The sequence below is a fragment of the Medicago truncatula genome, chromosome 1 (assembly GCF_003473485.1).
Source record: "Medicago truncatula cultivar Jemalong A17 chromosome 1, MtrunA17r5.0-ANR, whole genome shotgun sequence".
In the NCBI taxonomy this organism is placed as follows: Eukaryota; Viridiplantae; Streptophyta; class Magnoliopsida; order Fabales; family Fabaceae; genus Medicago; species Medicago truncatula.
Window position 1 is genome coordinate 32,606,923 of NC_053042.1, and position 11,678 is coordinate 32,618,600.

Here is an 11,678-nt window from a genome sequence, read left to right on the forward strand (position 1 = left end):
ACTAAATATAAACTCATTTTTTAATTATTAGATACATTTATTACTGTCATTGTAAATTTAACTTAGTTGGTAAAGACAATGCATAATATCTGCAAGGTCCGCTGTTCGATTCCCAAAAACCACAAAAAAAATGTATTTGTTATTTTTCCTAAAAATACCCCTAATTAATACTAAAAACTTATCTTGAAATATTAAAAATCAAATTTAATACACATACAAACAAAAACAATTTAATAATATTAACACACAAAATAGACACATTAATTGCATTAACAACTTTTTTTAAAAATGTGAAAAATACAAAGGATGCTTATATACAGAGACAAACAAAGAGAAAAGAGTAAATGAAAGAAATGGAAGGTTGTGGAACTAAATGTTTTAAACAATTCTCAAGTAGATAAAAGATATAAGGCTCCTTATACATGTTTCATTTCGTTTTCAAGAAGAAGAATAATGACATTGAAAGACGGTGGGTTTTTTTCCCCTTCATAAACAGGGTGGTTGTTCAGTCACTCAAATATGTTTTCAATAAAAATAATTGCGTGATATTATTTTGAAGTGATATTTGTTTGCCCCCACTTTGCATGTTCATTTGTCTAATTAATTACGTAAAGTATACTTAGGATTGGGCTAGCTACCAGACGGATTTGTGTGGTGGAGAATCACAAATCCTTTGCGCAATGAAAGCTAAGCTTCCCATTTATCCCGCATCACCAATTTTGCTAATAAAAATGACCCACATGAAACTCTTGATTTTATAATATGGTTCAATAAAGTAGCCACACCTTCTAATTACTTGATGAAGCACTCCGCACTCAAATTAGTGACGGTTGGAGCTACTAGATACTATGTGGGAAGGGGATTACTTCCTAATTCTTATGGTTTATGGAGGGACTTGGATCCTGGATCTTCTCATAGATTCACTCCTTTCAAACAAACAAATTGAGAGGGGGGAGATGAGACAAATTATAGGTGTGATAAGGAGTGATTATAGGCTAGTTGCTACACGAATTTGGGAGCTAAAATCTTAAGTAACCTAGTGGGCATTTCCTATAAACAGGAAACTTATTTAGTTAGAATATAGGACATTAATTAAACATTTATATATTAAAATTATAGTAGTGGACTCCTCTATTTCTTTTAGAAAATGGAGAGGATCTCAACTCCTCATAACCTCGGTATATTAGTCTCATTCTTATACTTCCAGAGCCATGACAATTCATCACTTTAAAATCTAAAATTAAAGTAGGATTCTTTGATTTGTGAAGGATGCCTTTCATGATCCAAATTCATTAACTACGTAGGGGGATTTCCTCTGTACGGGAGATAATTGTTCTTACATATTGAGCCTATAGGATTTGTATGATAGTGCTAAGTTAAACTATGAGCACTCATTATATATTCCCTATGTGTTTGAATTGTGATTATCAATGTGCAATTAACATTTTCATACTCTCTCCGTCCTTATATCTAAACACATTTTTATTAGAAGCAAAGAGTATTTACATATAGAGATGGAGGAGTATATCCTAGGGTTCAACGCTCTTCGTCAAAGTTGTCACAACGTGACGTCAAGAGATAAGAACTCAAAGTCCTTATATTCTAATTACATTATTATCCAGACCATGTAACAAGGGGATTCAAGGTATTTTTGTAATTAGAAACTAGTAAAAGTTTAAACCGGTATATTTTCTTGCAAATGAGGCTATTTGCTTGATATATTAAATTAAATAAAATAAAAGAAATTAGCCTCATTTGCAAATAGTCTCATTTGCAAATGAGGCTAATTTCTTTTCACTACCAAACATAGTGTCTTTTCACTATCAAACATGGTGTTGGGGTGTCTTGTGCGTTTAGAGACATAGATAAAGAAAAGGAGAAAAAATGATAAATTTAATTGATAATGCAATTTACTAAAAATTAGTAAGTATTAAATTATTACTTCAAAAAAAAAGTATAAAATAAACTCTAAATTACTAGGATATTTTCTCCTATAAACCAAAGATTATTAAGTATAAAAAATAATGAATGCAAATTTACAAACAAGTGAAACCCTAGTGGTAATTGATTTTAGAGTCACTCAAGGGAATCCAAATCACATGTCTCAACACACATATTCTGCTAATACTAATTAATTTTAGAGAAATGCTAACGAGTGTCTCAAAGACACTCTTTAGAGATTGTGAGAGCACCTACATTCATGTCATCTATATTGGTGCAGGGATACTATTGAGAGTTTGGACACTGTTGAAGGTTTTTGTCATAAATAAACTCTCAATAACAAAAGTCAGCAATGGCGGGCTAAAGAGTGTCGCCGACTATTGAGGGTCTTCAACCCACCATTGCTGACTTTTGTTATTGAGGGTCTTTAGCTCGCCATTGCTGACTTTTGTTATTGTTATTGAGAGTTTAACCATGACATATATACAAGACACTATGACAAAAACATTTGAAATTTGTGAGACCACTTTATGTCAGTCGATATTCATGCTTCAAGTAATAAACTCTACGAAAATGTATTCAATGTATTAAAATATTTGACCTTTTTAAAGAATTATTTCTTAATTTATAATCACTAAAGAGTGTTTTGGGGATATTTGTTAAGAAGACCTTTAGTTTTATCTTGTTATTCAATTTTGAAGAACTCGGGGAAGCCTCTCTGCAATTTAGTGATCTCTCGGTTATATCCTAGTAACGAGTGCATTGGTCCCAACCAAAAAAAAAGTCAACAAAATGCTAAATTGAACCACTCTTTTTTCTTGCTGACACTAACAAATAGTTTGACCTTTGAACATGAATAGCTCCCATCCCAAGTCAATTAAGAATTACGTGATTCAAGTTCGGTTCGTCCAAACAAAGTACCAGACGACGACAAGAATATGAATAGCAAATACTATTACATTACATTTTATAAATGAAATTTGCATTTCATACTTCATGCCACGTTAATTCTATAGGTACTGTTAAAATTATGAATATGAGACAACTCCACTTCAAAGGAGAAAAAATATTGAATATAACACAACTTATACGCCACATAAAATTACATGCTGTCAATATCCGAGCACGAGACCTTTGTTCCATCATCTGTTTCTGTTCCATGACAGCCTTCGTGATCTGAAGCATCAATAAAAAAATAGAGACCAACTATGAGATGGGGTTCAAAACTCCAAAAAATAATAATAATAAATAAAAGGACAAGAAAAACGTTTTTAAAATAAAAAGACCAAAATTTCATTTATTTATATTTTAAAATAGAGAGACCAAAAGTGAATTTAATCTTTTTGTTTTTTATTTTTAGTTGAACTAATAAATATTAAAAATAATTTAATATTATATTTTTCATAATATTCTTTCTACAATTTTTGAAAACATATATTTTTAAAAATGCATTCTTCTTATCTTGTCTTTCAACTTCTCTATCACAATTGTTCACTACATAGTTCCTTCATCTCTTATTAGAAATTTAAAAATGAAGTGGAGGTGGATATTTGCATGTCATTTGTGAGCCATGGCGTTAGGGTATAAGCCCCCAAATAATAATCAAATAAAGGTTCATCAACAAAAGGTTTAAGAAAAAATCTTGTCAAAAATGATACGCAGATTTTTTTAATATTACTCTTCTCTCACTTCTCAAATTACTCAAAAACATACTTTTGGCGGTAGTTATCTTCAACTCTCGTTGGTCACTTTTTAGAGCGTAGGTTTAACCGATCTTAAAAGTGTCCAACGACACTTTATTATCACTGAAAAACTGAACGAACGATAGTTAACGACATTTGAAAAAAGAGCAATTTGATACATGAGAAATATTTTCTATTTTTTTCCTATGTTCAGTTCAAATCCAAACCAATGAAATCTAATCTCGATTAGTTTGGATATCTAATTGAAAAACAAATTACCCGATTTTCAAACCAAACTACTATGTTTTTATTTAATATTTCTTAACACTACACTACTTTTTAATCACGTTACACACCCTCGCTCTCCATATCTTTTAGGTCGCAACTGGTAACTTTTTCTTTTCAGTACTAAATAACAAAGTAAGAAAAAACTTGAACTGAACTACAAAAAATTAACCTACTAAAAATTACACTTTCAGTCCATCACAAGACCAATGAAAAGAGTATAACCACAAGCAGCAGATTTTTTTTATCAAACCTCTCAATCCCAAATACAGATTCTATTGACCTTTGATGAAGAATGTTCAGCCATGTTTGTCACTAAAATTGCTGCATATGACATGGAGTTGAGGCAAGGGAATGCATTACACGAACAAAAACGATTGGCATCTCAGCTATTCTCGCCCCTACTACTCATCAAGCCCATAGTCCTCACCAAAATACTTGTCAACTAGACTATTTGCCATAGTTCTGACGTCTTCATTTTCGTGAAACTGAAATCTTTCCATGGCTTCAATCCCATCTTCTTGTTCTACAAGCTTTGGGCCCTTTCCATTTGGCATCCCTCTCAAGACCTACAGACACAATAGATCATAAACAACACGGGGTTTAGATCTCAAAGAGTGTGGTATAATTTGTCATGTTCAATCATCGATTACACAAACAAATGAACTGATCTAGCCATAATCTACCAAGTAGTTATTTATACATTCATGAAAATCGCTTACCAGCTCTATAAACTGAAGCCCTAGCTTGGCAGCTTCGATATCAGCAGATCTAACCAAATCAATAAAACCTGGCAAGCATCCTTTTTCAACAAGTGAAACCAAATGCTCCAGGATAAGATTTGGTATCTCGTCACCTTTAGTTGGGGCAACACAAATGTTGCCTAATATGTAAGCAACTTCCTTTCTTATATCAAATGGGGCGGCAGAAAAAAGGTGCAATAGCAAAGGCAGTGTCTCACTAGAATATATCAATTGCTTGTGCTCAATAGAACCAGCAGCTATATTAGATAGCACCCATGCTGCTTCCTGCATAAGATAAAAAAGCTCTCATCAAGCTTGATCCAAATTATTGAATCAAATATTAAATTTTATACCTTCTTTAAGACCCTGTGTTCACTATTTAGACATTTTATCAGAGCTTGCATGGCAGTATCTGAAATCGTCATTAAATAATCAGATAAAGAAATTGATCCATACTTTTGATTAAAACGCGGGTATTTATCTTAGCAAATATCGAAAAAATCACTAGCCTGTAACTTCAAGTCCAGGTACAAGAACAGCATAAGTTGCATGGGAATCACCAGCAACGAGATTACCTAAACTTCGCAAAACCTACAGGGATTTCCCATTGTTATTAGAAACAAAAAATCAGTGTGAATAATTGTGGTTCATGTGCAGTGGTGTATGCTAGTAATCACAAGAAGGTTCACAAGATTCTTACCGGAATCATTAATTGCAAACTGTTTGATGTTGCTAATCTATTTACAAGCAATTGAAGTACGTCACTCTTCACCAGCACGGAGGTAGCTAAATTTGAAAGTGCTGAAAGATAAACAACTACCCATGCTACTTCAGTAGCTGATTCATCGTCCCTGAGGTGATAAAATAAAATTAATATAACAATAATCAGGGTAGCCTTTCAGGGATATTATGTCAACTGGTAACAGCTGGATAAATCGGTAATATTTCCGAGAAATAATATTTCCACGTAGTCATAATTTTACAAGAGGATTTGCACTACCATCACTTCTGATTTTAAGCTCAGAAACCTATAGGAAAGTGAACTTTATGATTATAGTGGTTACATTTACAGCCACAAAAATTTCATGTACTTCATCCAAATTAAGTTAATAAATCATTTAGAAATTTGGCCAAAATAAATAAGAAATAGTTTAATGGAGGAAAAGAACTTCCTCTTTGATAATAAAACTTTTGTGACGTCCCACCATTTTGCATTTGGATGGTGTCATTTCCACCCAAACGCTGAATGGAAGCATTTCCCTTTAGAGCCTTAATAGCTCTATGTATCTTATATTCGGGTATTCTATTGGCCTCAAAGTACAACTCTCATTGATCAGCAACCAATAAGCCTTCTCTTCGCCAAACTTTGGAATCGTCTTCAAGATGCAATACCACAATCCAACATCCAGCTCTAACACTAGTTGATAATTGCTAGTCAAATATCAGAAGAATAAAAAAAAAAGATTTGATTTTATTGATGAAACCTACCTAAACCCTATATCAGTGATGAATAAAAGTTAGGAAGGACAAACACAGGCTATTGATATTCCTCTCAGGATTAGAACTCCAATTATAGAGCCTGAGACCTCCCACCAAAACAAATCCCAACTATCCAGACTCCTAATCTTCTCCCACTCACTCTTTATAGCCTACTTCTGCCAAATCTATTAGAACTCCAATCAACAACCACAAACTAGACTAACTTCTTCAACCAACAAAACCCAGCCAAACCTGTTTGGGCTTTCCTAACAATTTATCTAAATAAAATATAAAATATACTTTATAAATTGACATGTTTGAAAATTTCATCTTTCTGATGATGTGCATTGGGCCAAAAACGGAACAGAATAGTTTAAATACATGAAATATATTAACTGTAGTTGCAATTTAAACAATAAAAGTCAAGAGTAGAAGGTATGAGTCACCCATGCACAATAAAGCAATATAATGATATTAAGCATGCATGTTATAAAGTAACTGCGAGTCTAAACAACAGTGAAACATGCTGGCTAGGATATAACATAGGTAAGTCCGGGGAAATACTCACGCTTTCGTTAAGTGTCGAACAATTGCATCCAATACTCCATCAACACGTATAAGTTCGTTAGCAGCTTTAGGATTTGGACCCTATATGCAAACATACTGAAATCATATAAAAACATATGTATGTGGAATATTCCATCTTCCACAAAAACCATAATGCACAAGAGACCACAAAAGCTGATGACTACAAAACACTTCTAAAAATCTACGGACCATGCAGTAAAGGCAAAGAAGATACGAACTCAGCTATATAGAATAAGAGTGATCATTAAGGAATTGATACAAATCAATCTCTCAGACATATTGTATGTAATATTCATTTGATGGATTTGAAACCTTGATTAGATTAGACAAAGCCCAGGCCGCTGTTCTAACAGTTGAACGTCTGTATGGTAGCATCATTCTTGCAAGAGGTACTAAGGCCCCTTGAATTAGAAGAACATTCCTCAACTCTTCATCTTCACCGGCCACATTTCCTAGTGCCCAAGCACACTGCTCAGCAACAGGTGAGGAGCTCTTTTCTGCAGAACAGGACTACTTATGAATTTTGAAGGTAAATCATTAAATAGTTTTAACCTTGAAGAACTTCATTATAATGTTGGATATAGTTGCAAAATTAATGAAGGTGGACATTTTAGAAAAAGAATAAGATGCAAGTAGGTCTAAGTTCCCTCCATCCCATTCTTTCCTTAGATTGTAGATATCTTACAATGCTTTAACAGTTAAGGCTATAAGAGTTCCTCTAAATCTTTATATCTATAGAAATATAGGTCAAAAAGGAATCTCAAAGTGATCACTCACCCCCAAGGTGAGCAATAAGCAAAGGCAATGCAGGAAGCAAAGCTTTTGTTTCCTCTGGATTCCCTGCAGCAATATTTGTAAGACACCAAGCAGCTTCAAGCAACTGCAGGATACATTCGCAATAACAAAAATGAAAATAGTAAGAAATTTTCTTGCCATTAATGATTCCATATGCTCTGCATAACATGTATAGAAGATATATGCGTTTAGACCTGTTCATCTGGAGAACCAAATGAAAGACACTGCACTAGTATGGCAACTGCTCCAGCTTTAACAGCAGACTCAACAGGAGGAAATTCAGATCTTGACAGTAAACGCCTTAATTCTTGAAGGGCGCCTACTCTTTTCTGCACTGCACCCTTCCCCCTATCAATTAAAAAATATATAGAGTAACACTTCTGTCAAAGTTAAAGAATATGTGAATTTGCAATTGACATAATTGAAGATTTTCTCAGTCTGTGGAGAAAATATGGCCAACACATTATCAAAGAGATAAGAGAAAACACTATTCTAAGATGATCTAAAAAGAAACAACACAACATCAATCTTAGTGCCTAATTGGGCAATCCTGCATGCATATGAAATTATCACATTGTTAAAAACTTCCCCCTCTAAACCAGAAAGATTCAGAACACTTGGTGACTTATTTTTCCTCAGACCAACACAACTATTTGCTTATCATGTGTCAAATATGGTTTTAAAATAAAAATTGACATGAACTGTATAACTTAAATTAAACAACTCTTCCCGTGATTGAATAGCTTTACCTTCATTGGCCAGCACTAGTCTTCTAATCCTTGTTCATCGTAAACAGGAGCAGATGCTGGGCTACTACATTGGGGGCTCAAGAGACCCCCCCTCCCCCACAAGAAAACAATTGTTTTCTATAATAATACTATTATATATATTTTTCAGCCCCATCAAACAAACTACACACACTAACTTATACTTACACACTCATCACAAGTTCACATCCCACAGTTCAGTTTTGACTTTAACTATTGGTGGTTGAATCCTTTGTTATGTGTTCAGTTACTTGAGCATACGCACATAAATATTTTTCTATTCATGTAAATCTTTTGGTTTTCCTTCATAATTATTATGTGTGTAGGTTCACCCACCCTTCAATCAAATTCTTCACACACTCTCTTAACTTTACCCCCCATTCTCTTCTTAATTTTTACACGGGCCTCTCCTCCGAACATCAACATAAACTGTTCTTTTTCTCTTCTTCTTGCTATTACTTCCCCTACAGTATTTTTTTATTTTTTTTTTAAGATTCCCCTACAGTATTAAAAGTTTAGATTTTTACTTTAACATCAACTAAATTTTATCGACCGGAGCATTCCCTCACAATCAATATTTTAAGGTTAGATTTTTTACTTAAATCAAATTTATTGTTGTCTTCTATTTCTCTTCAACAATTGCAAAATTTTAGGAATCATTTTTTTGCTTGGTGTTTTTTTATTCAAAAAAAAAAAGGGTGTAGATATTCAATTAGTTTTGTTAGAAAAATAAATCAAGCATCATCTAGAAAAATATTTTGATTTGTTATAATATTTTCTAGCCCCCGCCAAAGAAAATTTATGGATCCGCCACTAGTCTTAAACTAATTTTTTTTACTGGAAATCTGTTTTACCCACAAACAACTAGTCTAGAGTGGCCATGAAGTCACGATTGCAGTAGCATGTTGCATATAGACCGCCAGCATTTATGTTAATAGCCTAAACCCCCAGCAAGTTCAACAGGAAAACACGGAGGTTCAATATAGGATATTATCAGTTAAAACCATGAAAGATCTTGTTTGGGTACTCCAATACAATAACGACATGGAAAGCAACAGCAAGTAATTTCAAGAGTTTTGTAGTTCAACTTCTAGGTTTTGTGAAAGTGAAAGAATCTAGAAGGGTAAAAGAATATGCCTGCGATTTTATTAGAATGGGAAAACTAATTCAGATGAACACTGCACTAGTACTTATATAATAGCGAGAAAGCTATTCACGTCAAGAGTTAGTTAAACCTGTTCACTGATTCAAATACATGAGAGGCTAAATAGCAGAAACACAAACTATGAACCAATTTGGATCGGCCTCTAGCTTTTGGAATCTTTATCTACCAAAAAAATCCTTATAAGCTCATATATGTTTATTGAGAAATTAAATGAAAAAAACCTATAAAAACAAATGAGATACATAAACTAGTTTCAACTTATACGAGAAACTGTTATTAAAAGACACATAGGGCCTCTTAGGATTGACTGATTTCAGTTTATCTACCGGTATTAACACTTCAGATACTGTTTTAGAGAACTTACGGAAACAGCTTATGACATGTCCATAAGTTGTTTTCAGCTTATTTTCATAAGCTTTCCAAGATAGCTTATATGAAAACAACTTATAGCTTATATGAAAACCACTTGCATTTATTTTATCTTTTGATATAGAAATAGTTTATAACGTATCCGTAAGTCCAAGCTCAACTGGCAAATGCCGAAATTGTTAGGCTGGATATTCTTGGTGTCCAAGATTCGAACGTGGGATATCCCATATGTGTGCGAGTTTCAAGTCGTATTTACCGCTCCATCTAGTCTACAGGGCGTAAGAAATAGCTTATATCTTACACAAAAGTTGTTTATCCAAACAGGGTCGTCGTAAATGCAATATTCTTTTAATATTTATTTTTTAATTGTTTCTTGAGAATTTTATCAAAACCAACCCTATCACCAGCAATTATAAGATACAAGGAAACTAATTTCCAACTTGCAAATCATAATTCAAAACTTCATTTTTATACTTCCAAAAAATTCACCATTCCAAGATGAAGCCAATCTAAACCTAGGGCCCATTTGGATTGGCTTATTTTTTAGTTTATGCAGAACAGCTTATGCAAATAAATATAAGGTTTTATGTATTATTCATAAGTTTGTCAAGGTAGTTTATGAACAAACAGCTTATGAAGATACAATTTTTATTAGTGAGAAATTCTGAATTAACATAAAAGCTTATTTATTTGCATAAGCTATTTTTCATAAGCTCAAAAACAAGTCAATCCAAACGGCCCCTTGTTATCATAAACTGAAACAGACCATAGAAGAAAAAAAATAAAGTTAAAAAACCAATTCTTAATCATGTAAAAGCTAGAAACTTGGAACAGAGTAGCTTACTGATAAGCAAGAGCAGATTTCAAATTTTCAACAGCCAAAGAAGTTTGAGACTCCAAAATAGATTGTTCTTCGTCTATCATCATTTCACCTTCAACATCAACATCAACTTCAGCATCACTAACTCCAACTCTACAAAGTCGTTTGGCACGAACCAACGATTCCCTCCTTTCTTTCCCAACTGTAACTGCAAGTTGGCGTCTTCTTGTACCCGCAGCATTCACAACTGAAAACAAACACGCGGTTGAATCCATTAGCATCGGAAAGCACAAACCTAAACCTATCTAGGTTCTGTCAAATTGAATTTGATTACTGTGAAATGAATGAAAATTCAGTTGTTATAATGTTGAATAAGAGTGTACCTGATGATTTGATAGGGTCCCTTTTGTTCGTAGCGAAACCAGGATCGGCCATTGAAGATGAAGGTGAAACGAATGCAAAAGTGTTTGGAGTCGCTGAAAAAGGTTTTAGCGGTGGTTCTTCTTTTTATAACGGTACATGATAATGGGATCCACGGCGGTAATAAGCTCCACATTATTGGGCACTTGTAAAAAGGGAAAATGCTGAGAAATGTAATTAATCCACTTGTTATAAAAATTAAAATAGAAATATCTTCTTGAAAAATAGAGAGTGTGTACTTCAAAGACATTCGTAAAAAATAATAATATATCTAAAAAGAAACTAAATAGTGTTTTTAAAAGTAAAGCACTCTTGGCTTTTAGTTTTAAAAATTTGTTTTATAAACCAATTTTAGAGAAACTATTTTTAAGAAGAGAATAAAATAAAACTATTTGGTGGTAATGTAATATTTTAAAAATTGTTTTAGAAATGAAAAAATGAGAATAATTGTTTGATAATCTAATTCTTGAAAATTGTTTTAGAGATGAGAGATTTTATTTGATTAGAAATTTTTTTTAAACTAATTTATTTTATATTGTTGTATAATAAAAAGTAATAGAAATTCATAATGTATTTTTTAGAAATATGAAATTCTCCTTATATCTATTTACCGGTAAATAATAT

At 33.0% G+C, this 11,678-nt stretch overlaps 1 protein-coding gene across 1 annotated transcript; it reads right to left on the minus strand.

The window, feature by feature from the left end:
* Positions 1-3,995: 3,995 nt before the first annotated feature.
* LOC25484035 (importin subunit alpha-9) lies at positions 3,996-11,198 on the minus strand. The gene is made up of 11 exons (XM_013612780.3): positions 11,018-11,198; positions 10,659-10,881; positions 7,708-7,861; positions 7,496-7,598; positions 7,031-7,215; positions 6,699-6,778; positions 5,352-5,502; positions 5,161-5,242; positions 5,005-5,063; positions 4,631-4,936; positions 3,996-4,477 (listed from the first exon to the last, which is right to left on the minus strand). The coding sequence occupies exons 1-11, from the start codon at positions 11,067-11,069 to the stop codon at positions 4,313-4,315; spliced, it is 1,560 nt and encodes a 519-aa protein (XP_013468234.1). The 5' UTR covers positions 11,070-11,198; the 3' UTR covers positions 3,996-4,312.
* Positions 11,199-11,678: the final 480 nt, after the last annotated feature.